We start from the raw sequence: 26,705 nt of genomic DNA, 5'->3' as shown, positions 1-26,705 counted from the left end.
CAATGGACAGAAAAATATATTCAGTTAAAATCAGAATTATTAGCCCCCCTTTTACATTTCTTTTCTTTTTTAAATATTTCACAAATTTAGTTTAACAGAGCAAGGACATTTTCACAGTATGTCTGATAATATTTTTTCTTCTGGAGAAAATCTTATTTGTTTTATTTCGGCTAGAATAAAAGCAGTTTTAAATTTTTTAAAACCCATTTCAAGGTCAAAATTATTAGCCCCTTTAAGCTATATTTTTTCGATAGTCTACAGAACAAACCATCATTATACAATAACTTGCCTATTTACCCTAACCTGCCTAGTTAACCTAATTAACCTATGTAAGCCTTAAAATGTCACTTTAAGCTGTAGAAGTGTCTTGAACAATATCTAATAAATTATTATTTACTGTCATCATGGCAAAGATAAAATAAATTAGTTATTAGAAATGAGTTATAAAAAAAATGGGGAAAAAAATAAACAGTTGGGCTAATAATTTAGGGGGGCTAATAATTCTGACTTCAATTTTTTTTTTTTTATATTAAAATTTGGTCTCATTTAAAGGAGTCTAAAGAACTGTGAAAACATACTTTTACATTTTTAGAAACCGGGAACATAATTCGGGTCTGAATGGGGCTAACATCCAAATTCATGTCTGTTAACATTAGTTAATACATTTTGAGTAAACATGAACTAACTGTATTTTCATTAACTAACATTATCATGAACAAATACTTTAACAAATGTATTGTTCATTGTTTGTTAATGTTAGTAAATGCGTTAATTAACATTAAATAATTCAACCTTATTGTAGGTGTTACCGTTATTTCAGTTATCAACTGAACTCAACTGCTGTTCAAGGACAAATGGCTGACAAAACTCTTGAAATGCAGCATCAGAACAATGTATTTAGCTGTAGTAATCATAGTATATTATTGGTATATATCTAATAAAATGACACTGGACAGATTCTAAAAGGATTTGTGCATCACAGCGTTCTGTGTCCTTTTCTCTTTAAATGTGCACTGTCATCTATTAGACAAACACACCGCAATGTGTGGAACACAAAGGTGCAGCACATAAGAAAGTCATCTCAGCGCACAGGTTGGCCAGAAGCCTTTTTTTTTTAATCAGAATCAATGACCTCAGTAGGAACGGCACATTGGTTTGCACTTAGCACTCCATGCCGACTCGCAACATTTTTTATTTATATATTTTTTTCCAAAGTTGTGTTTTGTGCATCTATGGTCCAGCTCACAATGTGGTCCCAGAATAGAGATGCCTGGTCTGACAAAAGACCTGCAGGAGGCTTTTAATTTGAGAGAACAACTTCAGGTTGGTGGTATTAGTATGACAGTAGCTGATGTAATTCACGGAGCTTGTTCTCCAGAGCCTTCACGACCTTGTCAGCAGATCCCAGACAAATCAGAAGGGCTGCCCGGCTCTCTGAAAGTTCTCTTCAGCTGGGAAGACAACAGAAATGCATGGTGCTCTGGCAGACAATTAGCAGCACTGTTACTTTCAGATGCAATATCAGACCTTTGCCTGATGTCATTTCTCATTTCTCTGAGCCGCTGGATCTGTTGGCAGTAAGTGCCGAGCGAGCCCTCGGATGAATTACAATGTCAATCTGCATTAAAAGTAAAAGCCAGTGATAGCAGACATCGGGATATCCTCCATTATGTGAACCCCAGCCTTACATATAGAGTGATCTAATAAAAGGCCAGAAAGCTGGAGTAAATGTTGGGATGGAAAACGTCCCCCATAGGAGCGTTGGGTTTTCAAACTGCCGATAATTGTTTTGCGTCTTACTTGTTTATGATAGAAATTCAATTAGGAATTAATTCTCGTAATTCTGCCGGAGAGTGACTTCAAAGTTAATTCAATGGGAAAAGATTAAAAAAACGTTTCCTTTGGTGCGCCATGATAAGCGCGTTAATTATGTAATTGCTGAGGAATTATGCCAGTGATTAAAATGTTTACATTTTTGGCATACTTGGTGTTGCTATTAAAATCATTCTTAATACAGGGACTTGGTAATCTGAGGATTCTGTGTACAAGTTTCAGATTGTCTTTTTATTATTATGCTAAATAGCATAGAAAAACAATGGGCAAAAGGCTAATTAGCATGTGCTTCCCGCACAATGCTACAGTATAAGTCACTGCTTAAAGGGATTGTTCATTTACTCTTTCTCTCTCATGTGGTTTTAAACCTTTTTGTTTTTCTTTTTCTGTTGCACACAAAAGAAGAAATTTTAACACTGGAACTACCAGAATTCTATAGAATTACCATATCGGTCATTCTGACCGTTCTCAGATAAGACATGATATTGTCACATCATATTTACCTTCAAAATTTGAGAATTGGGTTGTTACAACTTATTTTAAATAAAAAGTTTCAACCAGTAGCAAAAGTAGTTGTTCGAGTATGGAAACATACAGTGAAAGTATTCATAGCACTTCACTTTTTCCACTATACAGCCTTATTCCAAAATGGATAAAATTTATTGAAAATCTCATGTATGTAAGTATTCCCAGCCTTTGCTCAATACTTTGTTGATGCAACTTTGGCAGCAGTTACAGCCTCAAATCTTTTTGAATATGATGCCACACGCTTGGCACACCTGTCTTTGGGAATTTTTGCCCATTCCACTTTGCAGTACCTCTCAAGCTCTATCAGGTTGGATGGGAAGCGACAGTGTACAGCCATTTTCAGATCCCTCCAGAGATGTTCCATAGGATTTAGGTCTGGGATCTGGCTGGGCCACTCAAGGACATTCACCGAGCTGTTGTGAAGCCACTCCATTGATATTTTGGCGGTGTGCTTTGGGTCATTGTCCTGCTGGAAGATGAAAAGTCGCACCAGTCGGAGGTAAAGAGCACTCTGAAGCAGGTTTTCATTCAGGATGTCTCTGTACATTGCTGCATTCATCTTTCCCTCTATCCTGACTAGTCTTCCAGTTCCTGCTGCTAAAAACATCCCCACAGCATGATGCTGCCACCACCAAGCTTCATTGTAGGGATGGTATTAGCCTGGTGATGAGCAGGGCCTGGTTTTCTCCAAACGTTACGCCTGGCATTCACTCCAAAAAGAGTTCAATTTCAGTCTCATCTGACCAGAGAATTTTGTTTCTTATGGTCTGGGAGCCACTCTACCATACAGGCCTGATTGGTGGATTGCTGCACAGATGGTTGTCCTTTTGTTAGGTTCTCCTCTCTCCACCGAAGAACGCTGTAGCTCAGACAGAGTGACCATCAGGTTATTGATCACCTCCCTGACTAAGGCCCTTCTCCCCCGATCACTCAGCTTAGATAGCCGGCCAGCTCAAGTCTTGGTGGTTCCAAACATCTTCCACGTCCGAAAGATGGAGGCCACTGTGCTCATTGGAACTTTCAGAGCGGCAGAATTTTTTTTCTTTAACCTTCCCCAGCCTTGTGCCTCGAGACAATCCTGTCTCGGAGGTCTACAGACAATTCCTTTGTTTTCATGCTTGGTTTGTGCTTTGACATGCACTGTCAACCCTGGGACCTTATATAGACAGATGTATGCCTTTTCAAATCATGTCCAATCAACTGGATTTACCACATGTGAACTCTAGCTAAGCTGCTGAAACATCTCAAGAATGATCAGTGGAAACAGAATGTACCTGAGCTCAATTTAGAGCTTCACGCCAAAGTCTGTGAATACTTATGTAAATGTGATTTTTCAGGTTTGTTATTTTTAATAAATTTGCAACAATTACAAAAAAAATTTAACTGGGGTGTTGTTTGTAGAATGTTGAGGAAATAATTTCTAATTTCCTTGAATCCATTTTTGAATAAGGCTGTTACATAAAAAAAGTTGTAAAAAATCGAAGCGCTATGAATACTTTTCGGGTGCACTGCATATAACTAACATGTATAACAAACATAACCAATAATTAAAATTCAGTCATCAAATTTAAGTCATCACCCTAAAAATACAATATGTTTGGTAACACAGCATATAAATGTATAGTTAGGGTACTAGACCACCCGCGAATGTACATGACTGTAGCTGCGTGCCAAATGGCACAGTATACACTATGCACTTCTGCACTATGTACTTATGCACTTACACACTCAACAGCAGAGTATTTGAATGTTGTGTCGTCCCAAATGGAACACTAATGTTTTTTTTTTACTAAGCAGAAATTCAAACAGTTTCCCAGATGACATTTGACGGTTGCCACATTAGTGAAATAAATTACCAAAGTACCAAATAATACCTGCCATGAGCAAGTAGCAGACACTGAATAGTATGTTTCATTTTGACCGCTATTTTGTGTTTTGTCATTTTAATGAAACTATGCTAGAAAAAAATACACATATTTAGGAAAAGTCAGGGTATTTTAGTTATGTGTGTTTTATTTTAAAAAAGTTATTAAATTACAATAATTATAAAACGTCAAAATGACCGATTTGGTAGTTCTAGTGTTAAAGAATGTTGGTTGTTTGGTAAAATAATTACTATAGACATCAAAGGGCTCCAGCAACCAGCATTCTTCAAAATATCTTTTGTCCAACGGAAGAAAGAAACTCAAATATCCTTTGAACAATTGAAGGGTTCTATTAATTAATTATCTGCTGATTTAATTAACCTGTTAACTGTCACTGCAGTTTTTTTAGTGGAGGCCTGCAAAGGTAACTTTGAAATTTAAATGAATATAAATCTGGAAAGCTTTTGAATATAATCCTCATGCTGGTCTTGTTTTAAAGAAGAGACTTTGAAGTTTCCTGCACAGATGTCTGCAGTTTAAAATTAAATAACAAGAAAGCTATAGCTGTTCAGATTTTTTGTAATAAAATACAGCAATACACTGTTTATATTTTATTATAATTTTATAATTTATTACTTATAAAAATTACAATTTGCTTGACCCTAACAAATATAAGAAATATGAGTCATGGGTCTGAAGAAGTTTTGTTCAAATTGTGACACCAATATTGTAAAAAAGTTACACCACAACGGCCGCACATTCATACCCAATTTGTGCTTCCTGAAATGCACTTGCTTACCACTACTTCTTAATAAATTTCAAATATATTCTCAAAATTTTGGAGAAATTTAGGTAAAAAATCATTTGTTTGCATTGTTAACATAAAAATAAAAGTTTAAGTGGTTGTAACTGTGTTTATTGGCCTTTTTAAAGGCCACAATCTTCTATATTTTATACAAATTAATATGAAATTGTCACATATATTTCCTAAAAAAAAATACAAATATGAAAAGTACACACTTATAGATTTCCAATGATATATCATTTGTTAATATTAAACAAGGTGAATATAATGGCTTCAGATATGCAATGGCAAATGTTGACAACTAAGAGGTTAAATTAATTAATATAATGAACATGGTATATACATAAGTGCTTTTGAACATTGATGTAACTTTAATAGTGGTTTTATTTTTTTACAGCTCAAAGCTGTGTAACTGATGTATGCACGAAGTAGTGTTTAGATGTTACAGTAGCATGTCTGTTTTGTATGTTCAGTGTTTCCTCTAGGATTTTTTCCAGCCGTGACGGCAGGCCTTTTTTTTACACAGATCTACCAACTACCTGTGGCATTATTTCAATGACAAATGTCATGAGCGCATTATTAGTAGTCGAGATTGCATTTATGTAATAGCCTACAGCATGCAAATCTTTTTGGTGTCTTCTTGCACGCCCCCTCAAATATAAGCCGCTTCAAGAGCGCGCAGATCTTCTTCTTCTGCGCTCTCAAATAAACGCTGCTGAAGTGCGATTTAGTGCGTTTATGTAACGAGTATGTCTCCAGCATTTTTTAGAGTTGCTAGGAATACTTATTAATGTGTCCAATAGACCTACAGAGCGGTATTAATGCATCCTAAAGTAAAGTGAAATGGCTATACATCGTGTTTGCTGGGTCTCACGCGTCACGCACCTGTCAGTCAGTCAGTCAGCACGTAACCTTAAAGGGTTAAACAAATGATGCACAGCACTACTACGGTTACAGAAAAGTTCTTGCTGTTATAATTCACTTACCCTTTAATACGTTTTGGTGCGATTATAACCCGCTATTAAAAAAATTAAATGTTTTGAATGAGAAGCTGTAATGTAGCCGTGACGGGATGAATTTTGGAGCGGCGCCCCGCCATGGAACAATAAACGTAGCAGAAATCATGATGTTGTATTTCATATATGAGTCTCTATGTATACAAAGATTTTTGTAGATGTAAGTTTGTATGCATGCATGATTATTTATAGATAGATGCAAGAGCTCCTTTCATAAATGTATTTAAGTGAAGATCTCCATGCGCGTATGTGTGACATTTGTTAGATATTGTGTACAATTTTCAGATATCTTCTGAAGCATTCAGTAGTACATGTCTGCTTTACATACAGTATGTGTATGCAAGTGCTTGACGTGTGTGTGAGTGATGTTTGGTTTTAGCCCTGCATGGCGCCTCTTGCTCAAAAATTCCCTTTTATCATAAACAAGTGTGCAGACATGATACAAGTAGGACACTCATATCGCAGCTTCAGTGATTATTCAGGAGCTTTTTCACATCATTAAAGTTAGGAAAAAATGCTTTCTCTCAACAATAAATGCTTCTTCTGGACATGATGCTGACAGCACAACCCGGTTACAGTGTTTGAGGGTCAAAGTAGATGTTGTGAAGTGGATGAGATCGTGTATTCCTGATCTAAAACGATTTTTAGCTGAATATGTGGTTCTCTGTGATTGAGAAAATGCAAGTCAATGGCTATAACAACTTTGAATGACTGCAAATATACATATATATATATATATATATATATATATATATATATATATATATATATAATAAATAAAGACAAAAGAAAATTCACATCACTACCGATGATACTCTGAGGCCTTATGAAGAGAATTGATTAGTCTGTGCTAAAAATACAACACATTCAAAAGTATTATTACCTTTGATCCACAGCCTAAGCAAGTTCACCACTGTAATCTAGCTTTATATCACATTATGATAAATCAGAATGCCAGAAATGTTTATGTTGCACCCATAACATTTAAAAGCATTCCAAAATTGTTAATAAATCTACTGTTAATTGTTACTTAAATGACTTGCTTGAAAACATTTGATCACTGAGAAAAAAAACCCAGATATATTAAAGATAAATAAAGATATTTAATGGATTAATGTGGAGGTCGCCTTCAATGTTTAAATGCATTTAAGGTCAAAAAACACTTAAATTATATTATATAAATTATATAATTAAACACTTAAATTATAATAATATACACTGCTGCATCAACACTTTTCTCACAGTGTCTGAAATGGTTTGTTCAAGGATTCAATCTTACATTACCATATCTGAATTAAAACTGTTGTACTTGTGGTGCTGTCATGGATTGGTCAGGCTCTCACGACCCCCACTCACGAAGATCACCATCACCTGACTTCTAATGAGCACACAGCTGCATCACATTCACGAGCACCAGATAAAAGCACAGCACTCCAGTCGCTCATTGTCCGGGCTCGTCTCGACGAAAGCGGACAACTGAGCGACCACTCAGCGTAGTCATCCTCAGCTAAAACAAACGATTTACTTACCTGTTCTCTTTGTATTCCTCCTAGTCTTCCTGGTCCTCCCGAATCGTCCTGTCTTCCAGTCCTTCCAAGTCTGTGTCATCCTCTGTCAGCTGTATCTGGTGTGTGCTGTCCATCCTCGTGTATTCCTGTTACCCAGCCACGGAGGAAAAGACCCCAACATCATTCCTGATCCTCCTGGCTATCCTTCATGTGCTCCTTGTTGTCATTTAATAAACACCCTAACGTTCCCTTACCTCTGTCTCCTGTCCGCTTCATAACAGAAGCCCGGACCCATAACGACGACAACATGAGCACCCCCGATCACCTTCAAGAGCTGGTGGACCAGTTGAAGCGGATTCTACAGCCACCAGCTCCACTTTCCAACGCACCACCAGCACCGAGCACTTCCGCCTCCACAGTTTCTTCTTCGGCCCTTCCTTCCAGTCCCATGGCCCGACCAGCGCCCTACTCAGGCGGAGCGGGGGAGTGCAATGGTTTTCTGTTACAATGTTCCCTCATATTCGAAATGCAACCTTCTCTATATCCCACAGATAAGTCGAAGATCGCCTACATCGTATCTCTACTCTCTGGACCTGCACTTAAATGGGCTGAGACGATCTGGAACCAAGCCGGGCCGGTCATGAATTCCATCACTACCTTCACGGAGTATTTCAAAGAGGTGTTTGGACGTTCTGATGGGGAAGTAGCCGCTGGAGAGCAGCTGTATCATCTAAAGCAAGGTACTCTATCTACACAGGAATATGCTCTCCGGTTTCGCACTCTAGCAGCTGCAAGTGGATGGAATGAGAGATCGTTGTTGACCACGTACCGGCTCGGCTTGGAACCCACTCTCCGAATCCAACTGGCCACATTAGATGATACAATGGGTCTGGAGAGATTCATCCAACATTCTCTCCGATGTTCCGATCGTCTCCGTTCCTATCAACAGGACACCATCACCCCCTCGTCTGCACTCCTCCAATCGCCTGAGTCAACAGCCTCTCCAGAACCAGAACCCATGATAATAGAGTCTGGAAGACTGACATCAGCGGAACGACAGAGGAGGCTGACCCGGGGTCTGTGTCTATACTGCGGTGTCAGTGGACACACCCGTATGGAGTGTCCCCTTCGTCCCATTCGGACTTCAGTGAGTGTATTCAGTACGAATATTGAACAATGTAAACCACTTACTACCACCGTACAAATAACTACTGCCTCTATTTCTCTCCTTGTCACAGCCCTCATCGACTCCGGGTCAGCAGGGAACTTCATCTCCCAATCCCTCTGTCGTCAACTCCACCTCCGTACTGAGGCGTCCTCGCATATATACCAGATACAACCGATAACCCAGTGCACTCGATCTTCGACCCGTATCCATCGACAATGCGAAGACATCCTTCTTCAAGTGGGGTTGTTACATCAAGAGAGGATTCAATTTCTGGTTCTGGAGGGTGCAAATATGGACATCATTCTAGGGCGCCCGTGGCTGGTGAAGCACGATCCCATCATCTCTTGGGGCACAGGAGAGATAAAGAAATGGAGATCTGGATGTACACCTGCCTGTTTTCCAAATCTCCCTCTTCAAGGTCGGAACCCCATTTCTTTGTTTGCAACATCGGTCGAGAGCCCTCCTGAGAAGCAGTCTATCCACATTCCTAAGGAGTACAGCTCCTTTCATGATGTCTTCTGCCCCAAGAGAGCTTCCCAGCTACCGCCGCATCGGCCATGGGACTGCGCGATCGACCTAGTTCCAGATGCCCAGTTGCCAAGAGGTAGGATCTACCCGCTCTCGCTTCCAGAGAATCAGGCAATGGAAGATTACATAAGGGAAGCTCTGAGTCAGGGGTACATACGTCACTCAAAATCACCAGCCGCCTCAAGCTTCTTCTTTGTGGCCAAGAAGGACGGAGGGCTGCGTCCATGCATCGACTACAGGGTCCTAAATAACGGTACAGTAAAATACCGATATCCCCTTCCTCTGGTACCAGCCGCTTTGGAACAGCTCCGAGAAGCTAAAGTCTTCACTAAATTGGACCTCCGCAGCGCGTATAATCTGATAAGAATACGTGAGGGGGACCAATGGAAGACAGCATTCGTGACCCCTACTGGCCACTATGAATATGAGGTCATGCCTTACGGTCTGGTCAACGCCCCCTCCGTATTCCAAAACTTCATTCATGAAGTCCTCCGGGAGTTTCTTCACCACTGTGTAATAGTGTACATAGATGACATCCTCATTTACTCCCGGAGTGAGGCCGAACATCGCCAACACGTTGCGGAGGTCCTACACACATTGAGAGAACATCACCTCTACCTCAAAGCGGAGAAATGCTCATTCCACCAGAAGTCGATTCATTTCTTGGGATACATCATTGACCAAACCGGTATACGTATGGATGGGAAGAAAATTGAGGCTGTTCTATCCTGGTCAGAACCCACTTCCATTAAGGAGCTCCAGAGGTTTCTTGGGTTTGCTAACTTTTATAGACGGTTTATCAAGGACTACAGCAGGATTACATCACCTCTCACTAATCTCCTCAAGGGTAAACCCAAAGGACTGGAGTGGACCAAAGAAGCAGCCGCAGCCTTCCGCCTTCTTAAGAAGGAGTTCACAAGGGCCCCACTCCTGACTCATCCTGACCCAAATCTTCCTTTCGTGGTGGAAGTGGACGCATCCACCACCGGCGTCGGGGCAGTATTATCTCAACATCATGATACACCGCCCCGACTGCATCCCTGTGCCTATTTCTCTCGGAAGTTGAGCCCGGCGGAGCAGAATTACAGCATAGGAGACAGGGAGCTTCTAGCAATCAAGCTAGCCTTGGAGGAGTGGCGTCACTGGTTGGAGGGAGCCAAACATCCGTTCCAGGTGATCACAGATCACAAAAACCTCCAATACATCAAAGAGGCCAAGAGACTATGTCCACGTCAAGCCAGATGGTCACTTTTCTTCTCACGTTTTGATTTCTCCATTTCCTATCGTCCAGGACCCAAGAATCTAAGAGCAGACGCTCTCTCTCGTTTACACGAGCATCACGATCATGAAGAACTCCCAACGAAGATTCTTCCCGAACACATCTCCATTTGTCCGATCACCTGGAACGCTCCTCCAGTCGTTGCCACTCCGGAAGCCCCTGCTCCGCCGGGATGCCCTCCTCATCGGCAGTTCATACCACCTGAACACCGGGTAGATCTGATCCACTCCTTACATACCTCGCTAGGCACTGGACATCCAGGGATCAACAATACTCTCTCGCTAGTATCCCAACGATTCTGGTGGCCAAACATGGCAAGGGATGTGAGGCAATATGTTCAGGGCTGTAAGGACTGTGCCCAATCCAAGAGCCCACGTCATCTACCCGCTGGAAAGCTCCATCCCTTGCCGATTCCGAACCGTCCCTGGTCACACCTAGGAGTGGACTTTATCACTGACCTCCCTTCGTCAGAAGGTAATACCTGTATTCTAGTCATAGTAGATAGATTCTCAAAGTTTGTCAAACTAATCCCTCTGAAAGGTCTTCCCACAGCCTTTGAAACTGCCGACAATATCTTTAATCAAGTCTTCAGGTCATTTGGTATTCCAGAAGATATTGTGTCGGACAGAGGTCCACAGTTCATCTCACGTCTATGGAAAGCCTTCTTCAAGCTCCTAGGTGTGGCCGTCAGCCTCTCTTCTGGATATCATCCCCAAACCAACGGGCAGACAGAGAGGAAGATTCAGGAGGTGGGACGGTTCCTGAGGACCTTCTGCAGTGGTCACCAGAACTCCTGGAGCCAGTATTTGGGCTGGGCAGAATATGCCCAAAATTCACTGCGGCAACCCTCCACCGGACTCACGCCATTCCAGTGCGTCCTGGGCTTCCAACCACCGCTCTTTCCCTGGGATGGCGAACCATCTGATGTCCCCGCAGTGGATCACTGGTTCCGGGAGAGCGAGAGAGTCTGGGACGAGGCTCATCAACATCTGCAGAGGGCAGTCCGTCGAAGCAAGGTAACCGCCGATAGGAGAAGGTCTGAAGAACCCAGATACACACCCGGACAAAAGGTGTGGCTATCCACCCGGGACATACGCATGCGACTGCCCTCTCGCAAGTTAAGTCCCCGATTTGTTGGTCCCTTCACCATCGTGGAACAGGTTAACCCCGTCACCTACAAACTACAATTACCCTCTCACTACCGTATTCACCCTACATTCCACGTATCACTCCTGAAACCCTATCACGATCCTGTTCTTCCCTCCACAGAGCCTGACCACGAAGAGGAACCCCCTCCTCCACTGCTCCTAGAAGAAGGAGCCGTCTACGCAGTGAAGGAGATCTTGCGTTCCCGACGTCGTGGTGGCCAGTTGGAGTACCTGGTGGACTGGGAAGGGTACGGCCCCGAAGAAAGGACATGGGTTCCCAGAGCTGATATTCTCGATCCTAGTCTCATGGTGGAGTTTCATGAGAGCCACCCTGAGTTCCCAGCGCCTAGAGGCAGAGGGAGACCACCACGGCGTCGGAGGTGTCGGCCCTCAGGAGCGGGCCCTGGGGAGGGGGGTACTGTCATGGATTGGTCAGGCTCTCACGACCCCCACTCACGAAGATCACCATCACCTGACTTCTAATGAGCACACAGCTGCATCACATTCACGAGCACCAGATAAAAGCACAGCACTCCAGTCGCTCATTGTCCGGGCTCGTCTCGACGAAAGCGGACAACTGAGCGACCACTCAGCGTAGTCATCCTCAGCTAAAACAAACGATTTACTTACCTGTTCTCTTTGTATTCCTCCTAGTCTTCCTGGTCCTCCCGAATCGTCCTGTCTTCCAGTCCTTCCAAGTCTGTGTCATCCTCTGTCAGCTGTATCTGGTGTGTGCTGTCCATCCTCGTGTATTCCTGTTACCCAGCCACGGAGGAAAAGACCCCAACATCATTCCTGATCCTCCTGGCTATCCTTCATGTGCTCCTTGTTGTCATTTAATAAACACCCTAACGTTCCCTTACCTCTGTCTCCTGTCCGCTTCATAACAGGTGCAGAGTGCTCTGGTTCGAGTCGGGTGAAGCACAGTTCCAAAAAACAAGTAAAAGCAACATAAAAAATAAAACTGTGGCCATGATACAATGTTCGCTTTTGAAAACACTACTGGGTGGGTTTAGGAAAGAGTTTAGATACTGTAAGTGGTTTGCTGGTCTAGGTGATAAGTCATACCTTCTTATGGACAAAGGATTTGTATCTGACGCAAATAACAACACATCTTATGTAACGTATTTCAGATTTGCACAAATTTAGACATCTAGTGAATTTGTGACATAAAATGTGCAATGAAACATACCCGAAGCAATGTATTTCACATATCCGCAAAAATGTACGCTAAGGCATATACTTCCCATGAGCTATGGGTTGGTTGTGTACGTTACTTAAAAAAGTAATTAATTACTGATTACTGAAATGATTTCTAAATAACTATTTTCTAATTACTTTAAACATTTTAATTACTTTAATCAGATGTGCTTAAAATTAATTTAAACACACACTGCAGACAATAAAAATGTAACTCTTAGTTATTTAAATTTGAGTCAAATGTAGATTTTTGTTTTGTTACCAAACATAAATACTCAGCAAAAAAAGTTAAACATTATACTATAAAAATGTAAAATGTTTTTAAAAGCTAATAAACTTTAACCAATTTCTTAATATTAACCATCTTTAGTTAGAAAATAGAATGATTTTGCAAATTATATTTGTTTAACAAACAAATACAAGTGCTTTTCTGAACTGATTTATACAGATCAATTGAATTAATTTAAGTATTTAATAAAATTACCTGAAAATGACAAGTAATGCTTTACTTTTTTTCAGTGGATGTGTAATTTAATTACAGAAACTAGTTACTTTGTTACTAATTACATTTACACACACTGATACTAACTGTAATTGTAGAAATAGTTTGATCACACAATTCCAAGTCTGAATTCCCATCCAGTGAAAGTGTGTAGAAAGCAAATTTGCTTTTAAAGCAAACAGAGCTTTCTCAATGTGTTGACAACATGAACAAAACTCTTCCAGACCTCAACTGCAACTAAAGGATTTGAGGGTTTGAGTAACTGCAAATGAGCCAAATGAAAAACACTAACAGCGTAATGGAACTATTAGTTTGATCTATTTATGTAAAATATGAAAATCAAGTGAAGCTCTATCAAGCCTGCAATTTTTGTTCACATCTAGTTTTACTTCTGCATTAGCCACACAAATCAAAGCTCTCATTCTGTTTTACAAATTGCCAGGAACTTAAGGCTACTTCACGGGCCATTCTTCGCAGTGGACCCAACAGTACTCTTCTGTGGACCACTATGCAATTAGCACCTCTCTATTCCAGCTTTCAGCCAACTTAGCCTTCACTCTCCTCACTAAATGAGTTTTCCTCTAAAAGAGCAGACTCTTATGCAAGCAACAGAGCACCTGCCAGCCCCTGTCTCAAGACAGCAGATGAGAGACACATCAGTGATGTGATAACAGGCAGACTGGCAAATTCATGGCATCTTTTGATTCTTGAAAACGCAATTAATTAAAGAACTGCGCGCACAGAGGTAGGCGATGATGCAAGGACTAAATAAATTGGAGCCAGATCTTTCTTTTAATAAATATTCCACGCAAGTGGACGCAGTTTTAACAGAACGTCGTCTTCTGTGCAATTTAATGACAATTTCAAACAGAAATTCATGAAATAAAAAGAACTATTCAATAAGAACTTGAGTTTTACGGCACTTGGTTTGAGTTAAGAAAGGCATAAATTTTCCCTTAGCGATGCATGAATTATTACAGCCTGCAAGAGAAAAAGTGTGAGTGCATTTTGATTGATGTCTGGAAAGAACTACAAGTTCGATTATGCAACTTAAGCATGCATTGCATCAGTGTGAGGCTGTGATTGGTGTTCTGCATTCAAACGCACAGTGAAGTTGTTTAGTGGTTGAAGTTTCAATGCACCGTATGCAAGATTAATGGCTGCCTCTGGCCCTGAACCGCTAGGGCTAACAGAGACGCCCTGGCCAGCAGCGCACCATTTATAAATCAAGCTAAATGGATCAATATTTTCAGGACTATGGTGGTGAAGTATAGCAACTCCTGCTTTAGGAAAGCCCATTATGATTTGGGGATGAGTCACAACTGGTGGTGGAAGCGGGAGGTTATTCTGTGACCCCTGTGTTCCATACAATACAACGGTCAATATAATTTCCATCTTTATTACTGCCTTTCGCTAAGATTTAAATTCTTAAGCCCTCGCTAATCCTGTCTTATAGCTGTAATTCTCAATTTAATGGATGAACGCTGATGTAATCGCATAAAAAGTTCATTTATAGCTCTGGTTTAATATCGTCTCAAGGGGAGGGGAAAAAATTTGAGGGATTTGTAAACGTAGCAAAAAAATCTCATTAATTACCTGATGTTGATACTTTGGAGTTTACTTGATTAATCATAGGACAAGGTCCATTAGTGGGGAACATTTATAGAAATATTTATCTGTTTAAGTTTAATTTACATGTTTATGTTTTTAGATTGTGTTTAGACCTAATTAATGACACATTATTTCAGTAAAGGAAGGTAGAGATGAAAAAAATATAAATAAAAGGTCTTTAGAAGCACAGACAAACAAACACACACACAAACTTATATATCTATTTTTTGGGGGGAATTCCCACAGAAGTGATGATTTTTATACTGTACAAACTATTTTCTGTCTCAAATACCCCTAAACTCAACCATCACAGACAACATTCTGCATTTTTACATTTTTAGAATGTTTAATTCTGTGTGATTTATAAGCTGTATTCTTGGACACACAAGTCCAACATTTACTGGTAGCTGTATTCTTGTGAGGACGATTGGTCCCCACAATGTAAGGAATATAAGGCACTCAGACATACTCAAGCGGAGTTACATATCCATAGTGATTTTCTTGGAATGCGTTTCTTGCAATGAATTTCTTGAGTTTAATTCCATTGATCTCATCTAAAATTAAACTATATATAACATTAGTCAAGTGAAGAAATGGTTTTAAAGGCCCTATTAGAATCCTGAGATTTTCCTCATAGATTGATAATTCTGTTTTTACCTTATTTGGAAGGGTCACAAATATTAATGAGCTCTGCACTCATGCTCCCCCGACTCATTTCTCTGAAGCTCACGTAGTGTGATTTATTCTGAAATACACATGTAAAAGTGGCTTACAGAGATATATTTAGAGCTATGAACAGCTGAAGTTAGAATTATTAGCCAACCTAAATTATTACCCCCCTGTTTATTTTGTTCCCCAATTTCTGTTTAACAGAGATATTTTTTCAACACATTTCTAAACATAATAGTTTTGATAACTTATTTCTACTAACTGATGTATTTTATCTTTGTCATGATGACAGTAAATATTATTTTACTAGATATTTTTCAAGACTCTTCTATACAGCTTAAAGTGACATTTAAAGGCTTAACTAGGTTCGTTAGGTTAACTAGGTGGGTTAGGGTAATTAGGCAAGTTATTGTTTAATGATGGTTTATTCTGTAGACTATTGAAAAAAATATATAGCTTAAAAGGGCTAATAATTTTGACCTTAAAATGTTTTTAAAAAAATTAAAAACTGCTTTTATTCTAGCCAAAATAAATCAAATAAGACTTTCTCTAGAAGAAAAAATATAATCAGACATACTGTGAAAATTTACTTGCACTGTTACTCACCATTTGGGAAATATTTAAAAAAGAAAAAAAATTCAGTGGGGAGCTAATAATTCTGACTTCAACTGTATTTACAAGTTTAATGTACACTTACTGGCAACTTTATTAGGTACACCTTACTAGTACTAGGTTGGACCCCCTTTTGCCTTTAGAGAGGGGGGGGGGGGGGGGGTTGTAACCCCTTTCAACCCCTTTGTGCCTTCAAAACTGGCTTAATCCTTTGTGGCATAGATTCATCAAGGTACTGAAAAATTCCTCAGAGATTTTGGTCCATATTGACTTGATAGCATCACGCAGTTGCTGCAGATTTATCGGCTGTGCATCTATGATGCGAAACTCGCATTCCATCGAATCCCAAAGGTGCTCTATTGGATTGAGTTCTGGTGACCGTGGAGGCCATTTGAATACAGTGAACTCATTGTCATTTTAAAGAAACCAGTCTGCTATGATTCACTCTTTATGACATGGTGCATTATCCTGCTGGAAGTAGCCATCAGAAGATGGGTACTCTGTGGTCATAAAGGGATAAACATGGTCAGCAACAATACTCGGGTAGGCCGTGGTGTTGATACGATGCTCAATTGGTACTAATGGGCCCAAAGTGTGCCAAGAAAATATCCCCCACACCATTACATCACCACTACCAGCCTGAACCTTTGATACAAGGCAGGATGGATCCATGTTTTTATGTTGTTGATGCCAAATTCTGACGCTACCATCCAAATGCTGCATTAGACCAGGCAACGTTTTTCCAAAATTCTATTGTCCAATTTTGGTGAGCCTGTGCGAATTTTAGCCTTTGTTTCCTTTTCTTAGCTGACAGGAGTGGCACCCAGTTTGGTCTTCTGCTACTGTAGCCCATCCGCTTCAAGGTTTGCTGTGTTGTGCATTTAGAGATGCTTTTCTGTTCTGTATACCTCAATTGAGTCACTTAAATCACCTTTCTTCCCCATTCTGATGCTCAATTTGAACTGCAGCAGATCATCTTGACCATGTCTGCAGGCATTGAGTTGCTGCCATGTTATTGGCTGATTAGAAATTTGCATTAACAAGCAGTTGGACAGGTGTAACTAATAGAGTGTGTATAGAAAAACACAGGTAAACAGATGAGTTTGAGTTTTATTGCTATCTTTTCACAATTACAGTAAGAGTTGAGCTGATAAGATATGATCGAAATATCATATGATGAAAGACTTTAGCAGTCTACATGTGTATTTTGCTTCATTACAAATGTACACGTAACTGTCACCTCATTACAAATATACACAGTTAATTTCACAATATACACGTTAAACAAAAGATACAGTTAAAAAGACCATGTCTCTTCAGGGTGGCGCTGAATAAATTTATAATCTCACTCACTATCCTACTGCTTAGTCCATGATTTATCGGGGGTCGCAACAGCAGAATGAACCGCCAATTATTCTGGCCCATTTTTTATGCTGCGGATGCTTTTTCAGCAACAATCCAGTACTGGGAAACACCAATGCATGCTCTCATTTACACACATATTCATTCACTACAGCCAATTTTATTTACCCAATTCACTTATACCACGTCTTTGGACTGTTGAGGAAACCTGAGCACCCGGAGGAAACCCCCAAAAAAATAAAAACAGGAGAGAACATGCAAACTTTACACAGAAATGCCACCAGGACTCGAACCTACAACCTACTTGCTGTGAGGCTAACAGTGCCGCCCAACGTATCTGTCCTTTCCAAATTTTGCATTATGGAGAGCTGTGAACAAATGCGATGCAGTTGCATTAACTTACCAGACTAATGCTTGTCCCATTTTCAAAGTAAAAGTGCCCCATACAACACAACAAGCTGTGTTAAACTGTCGTAATCTCAGATGGAAATGTTGTGGCCAATCAAACACTGTTGGGTAGTGCATATTAATTGGCCTGTTTGTCAGTGGTCTTTTACACTCACTGTGTTTACACTATTCAGCTCTTCATTGTTCATCTTTAAACATTACAAATTCAAGTTTGTTTTTAATTAAAACATTTGCATGGATGAATCATTGATGAAAAACAATTACAATTGCATGCAGAAAATGATAATGTTGAATTTTGCTAACTCAAAGATGAACACGATGTGTGTCAAAAAATTCAGCGTCAAGAGTCTTTGCATTGGCTAAACAGCGCCGTCCTGCATTCAGATAGCAGTTCCCCTGCCTATGGCTACTGCAGGCATGAGTGCACTCTCAAGACACCTGTTTCAGTGATATCTGTCAGGTCAGAGGCAACTTTTCTGCCTGCCATTCCATAAAAAATAGCTTACGGCATCGTTAATGCGCTAGCTCCTTCAAAGAGCTAGACAGAACAGCAGCGATCAGCTACAACAACACAACTGTGACCGAGTGGATTTCACCTCATGTAGTTCATCAGTTCAAGCTGAAACAACTCTAAAGTTGGACTCGATGGCTCTCTTGAAGAAACTTGCGAAAATAATGACCTATTTCGCATGTCCCAGATTTGCTGAAGCCCTTTCTCTCTATTGTGCATCTGTAATGCAGGTGATGGTGATTTATGAGCAGCAGTGGAGGATGTGCCTGAGATTTGATAATTTCCCAAACCCTTCAGCATCACGCCCGCATGGGGAGATAAGAGACTAGAAATATTGGCTGCCAGTATTAAAACCTCATGTGTGTGCTCTGATTACTTTGTCACTTTGTGCTACCGACTTCCTATTTGTCATACTGGAATCTACAGTAATGCAATGGGTTGACCATGAAATCTCAAGCAATAGTATTAGCATTCTGAGCATTCATTTTACTTTTTGCAGAAGATTACAACAGGGAAATATGAACTATTTTAATATTTCAGTGCTCATTTTACATATGCATATGTATAGATGTACAGCAAGGTCAATAATTATTTCATCACCCTGTTATTTTTCAATATCTCCTATTAATAAATCATGGAGGGGTCTAGAATTTTCAGTATAGGTGCAAAAATCCAGAAATCACATTGTATGACTTTAACAATTTATATGTAAATTAGTGTGTCAAAATTCTTTTAATATTTGGTACAGAAGCCTTTGTTAACAATTACAGAGATCAAACGGTTCCTGTAGTTCTTCATTAGGTTTGCACACACTGCAGGAGGGATTTTGGCCCACACCTCCATACAGATCTTCTCTAGATCTGTCAGGTTGAGGATGTCACTGAGCAAGACCGAGTTTCAACTCCCTCCTAAGATTTTCTATTGGATTAAGGTCTGGAGAGTGGCTAGGCCACTCCAGAACCTTGATATGCTTCTTACAGAACCACTCCTTGGTTTTCCTGGCTGTGTGCTTTGGGTTATTGTCATGTTGGAAGACCCAGCCACGACCCATCCTTAATGCTCTTATTGGGGAAAGGAGGTTTTTGCTCAATGTCTCACAATGCATGGCCCTGTTTATCCTCTCCTTAATACAGTGCAGTCGTCCTGTCCCCTGTGCAGAAAACACTCCCAGAGCAAGATGCTTCCAGCCCCATGCTTCACTGTACAGATATGGCTACTGAGAATGTGCGAGAGATCTAAAGTGGTCTCGCACGTCACTGCATTAAACTGCGGCACAGCCCAACATGGTCTAACACAAATACATGGCCAGCCGGAGACAGTTATGTATCATAGAGAACACACTGAACTGACATTCTGTAGCAACCAGAGCATGAGAGCGGTGTGACGCTCAGCTAAGCATTCTGCTCCATGGTTGTGCACTTGCACGCCGGTAAACCAACACCGCTCATTATCCCGCGCTGACATAAAATTTATCTAGTAGTCTAACTCTAATTGTTTGTAACTAAAAAATCTTAAATAATTGTCTAAAATTAAAGCACTTTTATAAAATAAGTTTAAAATAAGCTGTGTTCTGTGTTTCTTGTGCTTTTTTATTTCAGTACAGTTTTATATATAATATTTTAACAGGCCTAAGTGATAAACTGTGTATTTTAATGCCTATTTATTTAGGCAGATGTGTGTGTTATCTTATACAAAAGTTTAACTGACTGTTAGCCTATCTTAAACTATGGAACTCTGACCATAATTCGAATCAGAAATTTGCTTCCACGACCACGTCTTATTAATGCATATCCTTGTTATACTTTTAATATTTAATTATGAAATGTAATAATTTGTTCCTGGAATTGTCCTACTAAATATAATATTTTCGTTGTAACATTTTTCATAACACAGATTTGATGTGTCGATTATGAATGACAGCATAGATTCTATATGATCTGAATAAATGTTTAAAGAATGTTCACACATATTTGTGTGACTTCCACTGTAAGTGTAGCTAACCAAGCATAGTGCTGGCCAGTGTTTTAATTTCTTGCAATTATAGTGTGCAGTGCAAAGTGAAAGTACACTCGAAAGTGTAACTGTGCTACTGTTTTTTATGGGGTTTGATACAGTTACATATATTTATTACATAATGATCATTGTGTTTATCTTACTAAATATGTATTTATTTATTTATTTATTTATTTATTTATTTATTTATTTATTTATTTATTTACTTATTGACTTATTTATTTATTTATTTATTTATTTATTTATTTTAAATCTCCGCCAGTCCACAAGGAATCGCTTACACCAAATTCCATCTTCCCACTTCATTAAAGTCCAAATCACTTTATTAACACAGTATCAGTATTAAAAACAAATCCAATGATTCAATACTTATAATGACTATATCTGGCAACATGATGGAGTATACAGCCGCATGATTCACTTAAACAAAACAGTTCATAGCAGTTGTTTTTTTCAGACTGCGCTTTAATTATTTATGGCTATAGGGTTTTTTTTATTTATTTATTTTTTTTTTATTTCCTTATAGCAATGATCTGCCCCTGCTGTAAATCTGTCTAGGAAACTGATTTATATTTAATACACAGGGATACCAGTGCTGGGATGCTAGATTCGGATGAAATGCTATTTTTTTGTGCCACCTCGGTAGATGTTCTGTATTGTTGCAATCCTGTCGATTGTTACAGTTAAAACCACTCCATCTGGATGTTATTCAATTGGAGCAAATACCTGTAATGTTATAAGATTTTCCGGTTACATATTAGTTTAGGTCACAATTCACAGTGTTAACAAACTATTAACTAACACTAGCAGGTATAAGTTGGATTTAGGTTTTGGGTAGGACTATGGGATGCAGAATAAGATCATACTTTATAACTACCAATGAACGGTTAATGAATAAATAATAGGCAGGTGATAAGCCAGTAGTTAATAGTACGAATTGTGACCTGAACTAAAGTGTTATCGATTTTCCTTCTTTGTGTTTCATTTATGGACTTTCTGTGCAAATGCAATATGAATATTCGGTCACACTTTACAGGTTTCATTAGCTAATGTATTTATTAACATGAACTAAAAATGAGCAATACTTGTACAGCATTTATTAATCATAGTTTAACATTTACTAATGCATTAATAACATCCAAACTCATGCTTGTTAACATTCATGTACTGTGAGATGACACGTACTAACAATTAATGATTGTATTTTCATTAATTAATGCTAACTGACATGAACAAATATTGTAAGAAATGTATTGTTCATTGTTTGTTCATGTTATTCAATGCAATGCACCTTATTGTAAAGTGTTACAGAATGTTCTATAAATCTCTTTCAATTTTTCCTCACAAAGTTGTGAAAACATTAGGATTGCATTTGGTTAACTTTAGAAAATAGCAGTGTGCTGTGCTTTTTATGTTGCTAGGCAACCACTGTATCAACAGTCTTGGTGCTGGAGTGCCTGACGTCAGGCATTTTTTTGCGCACTGAAATGACTTTTTTTTTTTTACTGCAGCTGCACATTCACTCAAAAACCTAAGGTGCAGCAGACGGTTTGAACATGAGGTATTCGTTGTGATCAGCAGGGCCTTAGTCTCTTCCTACTAAATGTATTAATTTGTGGGCAGGGCTAAATAGGGTTAATAATTTATCAACGAGCAATGACCAAGTATATTGTATCATACTGAGACAAAATCTGAAACAAGCTGCTTTGACAGTTTGGTTTCAATAAAAAAAAATTGTAGACCAACATACAAGTACAGAACATTATTTTTGTACTAGAGTGACATCTTATTTAATGAAAAATCAAAGGAGCATTAATTTCTGACACATTTAAGATAGATTAGTACACAACCTACTCTGTAAAAAATGATTTCTGCTAAAATGTTGCAAACAATTTATACGGGTTGAATTTGTTTGGCAAATAACTATAATACATTTACAGGTGTTCTAGGAAATTATAAATGGTGTTTCTCTCATTGAGGACAGAATATTGCAGTTTGAGCCAGTTATTAGTTTTTGCTATAATGATGCAAAAGGATGTGGTTTTAGCATTTTCGTAGTGTATGTGTGTGAATGAGTGTGTATGGATGTTTCCCAGAGATGGGTTGCAGCTGGAAGTGCATCCGCTGCGTAAAACATGTGCTGGATAAGTTGGCGGTTCATTCTGCTGTGGCGACCCCGGATTATTGAAGGGATTAAGCCGAAAAGAAAATGAATGAATGAAAAGCAATAGCACACCCCAGCTGTATCATTCATTGATGTATCATTTATGACTGTTGGGATATGTATGGAGAGTACCATAATGAATTTTAATATGTGAGTTAGTGCTTTGTGCTAAGTATCAGCAATAATAGTGAAAAAGTTGGAAAACAAATACTGACTTAATAAATTAATAGGATAATTAAATAAAATTATGATGATTATTATTATGACTATTAGTAGTACTAGTAGTAGTATTAATAGTAGTAGTGGTAGTTTTGTTGCAAAAGAAAGTTGCACAAAGTATTCAATGAAAAAAAATCAACAAACAAACTCAAATAGGAAACTAAATAGGAAATGCAATGAAACAAAAGAAACCTTATTTTATAGAAATATACCTTTTTATTAATTGTTTTACTCACATCCATTTATATTTGTTCTGTTATTGTTTCAAAGTGAAATAAAGACAATTTTATAATTTAAATATGTTTGAGTATTTTGAATTAAGGACTAAAACAAATGCTAATACTTTATTTTGATGGTCCCTATTGCACATTTTGTTGATTTGTTTGTTACATGCCATGTCAACTTACACTAACCCTAACCTAATAGTCTACTTACAATCTAATGAGAATTAGCTGGCATGTACAGTGCTCAGCTTAATGGACTACATCCCATTTTGAAAATGAATATTTGTATCCGTTTCTCAGTGAATATAGACAATTGGTGCATTTGAACAAAACAGATTTATTAAACAGATATATTAATTAAAAGAATATTTTAGTCACCAAGCATATTTAGAAATTGAAAGATAATACAATTAAATTCAAGCAAAATATTGCAAATAAAATTACAACCTACACAATTTCAACTAAATATTTCAACTTTCTTTGCTTCTCTTGATTTTTCCTCTTTTTTAAAATTTGTATTTAATATTTTTTCTATAACAAATTTAAGTGTACTAGTTTTTGGACCGTTATCATAAGTTATTTTTTTAGATAAGCTCCAGATTGGGTTTCAGTACTGACTAATCTAATGCATATGCACAATATAATATTGTATAGCTTCCTATTAAAAGTTTGAATTTAAAGGTAGATTTGTAAGGGGTGTACTCGTATATGCTGAGCACTGTAGATGCAATGTAACTTAAATTCAACAAAATGTGCTTAAGGCACCATCAAAATAAAGTAATACCAAACAAACATAGTTACAGGTAGAATATGTGTCATAAAAATGGCTGGATCTAAATGACTAAGAAAAAATATTATCAGTTAACTGAAGAGATTTAAGCAATTGCTATATATGCGAGACCTTTTGAAATGTATTCATGAATTATAATTACAGTATATACTTGGGTGAACCATATAAATATATTTTTGTAAACTACTGAATTTATTCAAAATTTCAACTGCCATTCTGTGAGTATAAAAGACTATATATTTGTTTATACTGTACACACCTACACAATTAAGAATTAATACATCTTCCCATTTTATTCCACAGGGGGCTTATGCCAAGGACACTGGACAGCCAAATCACAATGGAGAAAACCCCCAGTTACTTCGTGACCCGTGAGGCTCCGCGGCGTATCTCCAACATGTCTCGTGAAACTAAGCTAATTGTAGTGGTGCGCAACCCAGTCACGAGGGCCATCTCCGACTACACACAAACCCTCTCCAAAAAACCTGACATCCCATCCTTCGAAGACCTGGCCTTCAAAAACCGCAGCCAGGGCATCGTGGACACGTCCTGGAATGCCATCCGCATCGGCATGTACATCCTGCATTTGGAGAACTGGCTTCAGTACTTCCGGCTGTCCCAGATCCACTTTGTGAGCGGCGAGCGGCTCATCACGGATCCGGCCGGAGAGCTGGGCCGCGTCCAGGACTTCCTGGGCCTCAAGCGGATCATCACAGACAAGCACTTCTACTTCAACCGAACGAAGGGTTTCCCGTGCCTGAAGAAGCCGGAGAGCAGCAGTCAGCCACGCTGCCTGGGTAAATCCAAGGGCAGGACTCACGTTCAGATCCAGCAGGACGTCATCGAGCAGCTCAGAGAGTTTTATAGGCCATTCAATGTCAAGTTTTATGAGATGGTGGGTCATGACTTTAGATGGGACTGAGGAAGAGGACCTTGCCGAAAGCAGGCTCTCTCTTCTAAGCATGAATGTGGATTTAAGGGATAGTTAGGACGAAAGGAAAATTCTGTTATTGTTTGTTCACACCCAAAGTCGTTGTAATAAATCATATCCTGTTTATACATATAAATTACTCCTTTTAACCAGAGAAATTTCATCTCACTATCATATACTTTTTTATAATTGATGCTTTTTCAAACAAACAATTAGAATATTTAGATTATATTATTATGAGAAATATTTTCAGCATCAAACAATATAAAAAAAACAGACCAATCCTATATAATAATATTATATAATTATATACTTTATTCTTTTAGAGTATATTTTTAGCACAAAAACAAACGTTTGTTCATTAATTAATTCCTTTTCTTTCAGCTTATGGCCCAATTTTACTGAGTGGTACAGTACAGGTCGGTACAGGTCACCTTCATCAGGCTTGCATTTCCACTGTCAAAATGATACCAATGGCATAGTGTACGACAAATGTATGTCAAAGTTAAGCTGTACGGGTCGTTCACATATAATATAAGAAGCACTTCTCACAAAACAGATGCTTTATACACATAAATACTTGTGTATAAATGTTCATTACTAACCGTTCTATAAACATATAACTGCAGATCAGTGATAGCCTACTGTAACTACATAACTACAGTGCAAACTAGCCTGCTGTAATGTCTGCAATTATATACCATAAACAAATAAATGCAACATATGAACACATACAGCTTCTTAAAGTCTCATATATGTTACCAATTACAGAAAAACTACACACAGCATACATTTAGTCCTTACTTGAGTTAAAAAATAACACGCAACATCAGTGCAAACCTCTCATTTGTATTTTTAATCTTCGCCAGCACAGGTAACCTTGGTTAGAAAGTAATTCCATCACTCAGAGTTCACAATAGTCCAAAAGGTGAAGATAATAATTAAACATGGCAGTTTATTCTTATTTTAGTTTGCTGAAAGAGTCATTTGCTCCTTTATTTTTTTGGTTTCTCCTTTGCTGTTTTCCGCGCGTCAGTCAGTGTTTGTCCGTTTCTGAAAGGTTCGGATGTTTCTCTCGAGAGAAAGTGAAACCGCTCATGCTTTAGACGGCCTTGTAAACAACGACAGGGTAGATTCTGCCCTTTTTGTTGGCTTTGTGGCTGTTCATCAAAACGACGACAGGGTTTATTTAAGCTCAGGTCGACCATGGCTCGTTATTATGTCTATATTATTATTGTGTAAAATCTTGGCTGTGTTTTTAAAAATGGCGCTTCCTTTGTTTTCATTCTTCCGGTTTGTGCAGGAGCTAGTGAAGTATCTCTGTAAACCAACAGCGTTCAACTGTGCATCTAGCTCCGTCTTTTGGTACCCTTCTGTTGTGCTAGGTACCCTTTAGAAAGAGTACTCAAAAAGTACGGTGCGGTTCGCTCTTAGGTACCTTTTGAGAGTTGAAAAGGCGTACCGAACTGTACCACTCAGTGGAAACGGGCCAAAAGTCCCCGATTTATCAGTGGAATGAACCGCCAACTACAACTGTTTATAATGTTTATCATTAGCATCAATTTTTGCATATTATTTAGAAAGGATCATAAGACTCTGAATGATGAATCTTCAGCTTTGAATCACAGAAATAAATCATTTTAAAACCCACTCAAGTAGTAAATCAGCAGCCTTGATGAGCATAAGACTTTCAGTATATTAAAAACCTTACAAACCCCTAATAGTATCTGCACAATAGTACAGTTAACAGATTTCAAGGGTGAGTAAACGATAACAGAATTTTCATGTCTGAACCAACTATCTGTTTGAAT

At 38.7% G+C, this 26,705-nt stretch overlaps 1 protein-coding gene across 1 annotated transcript in view; it reads left to right on the top strand.

The window, feature by feature from the left end:
* hs3st2 (heparan sulfate (glucosamine) 3-O-sulfotransferase 2) overlaps positions 1-25,007 on the top strand; it is a 63,734-nt gene extending 38,727 nt beyond the window's left edge. Inside the window, exon 2 of the mRNA XM_056454237.1 lies at positions 24,267-25,007. Within this exon, the coding sequence (XP_056310212.1) occupies positions 24,267-24,885 (619 nt within the window). The 3' untranslated portion in view covers positions 24,886-25,007. The remainder of the gene's footprint in view (positions 1-24,266) is intronic.
* Positions 25,008-26,705: the final 1,698 nt, after the last annotated feature.

The sequence above is a fragment of the Danio aesculapii genome, chromosome 3 (genome assembly GCF_903798145.1).
Source record: "Danio aesculapii chromosome 3, fDanAes4.1, whole genome shotgun sequence".
NCBI classification, from domain to species: domain Eukaryota; kingdom Metazoa; phylum Chordata; class Actinopteri; order Cypriniformes; family Danionidae; genus Danio; species Danio aesculapii.
The sequence above is the reverse complement of the archived record's forward strand: the minus strand, read 5'-3'. Positions and strand labels throughout refer to the sequence as shown.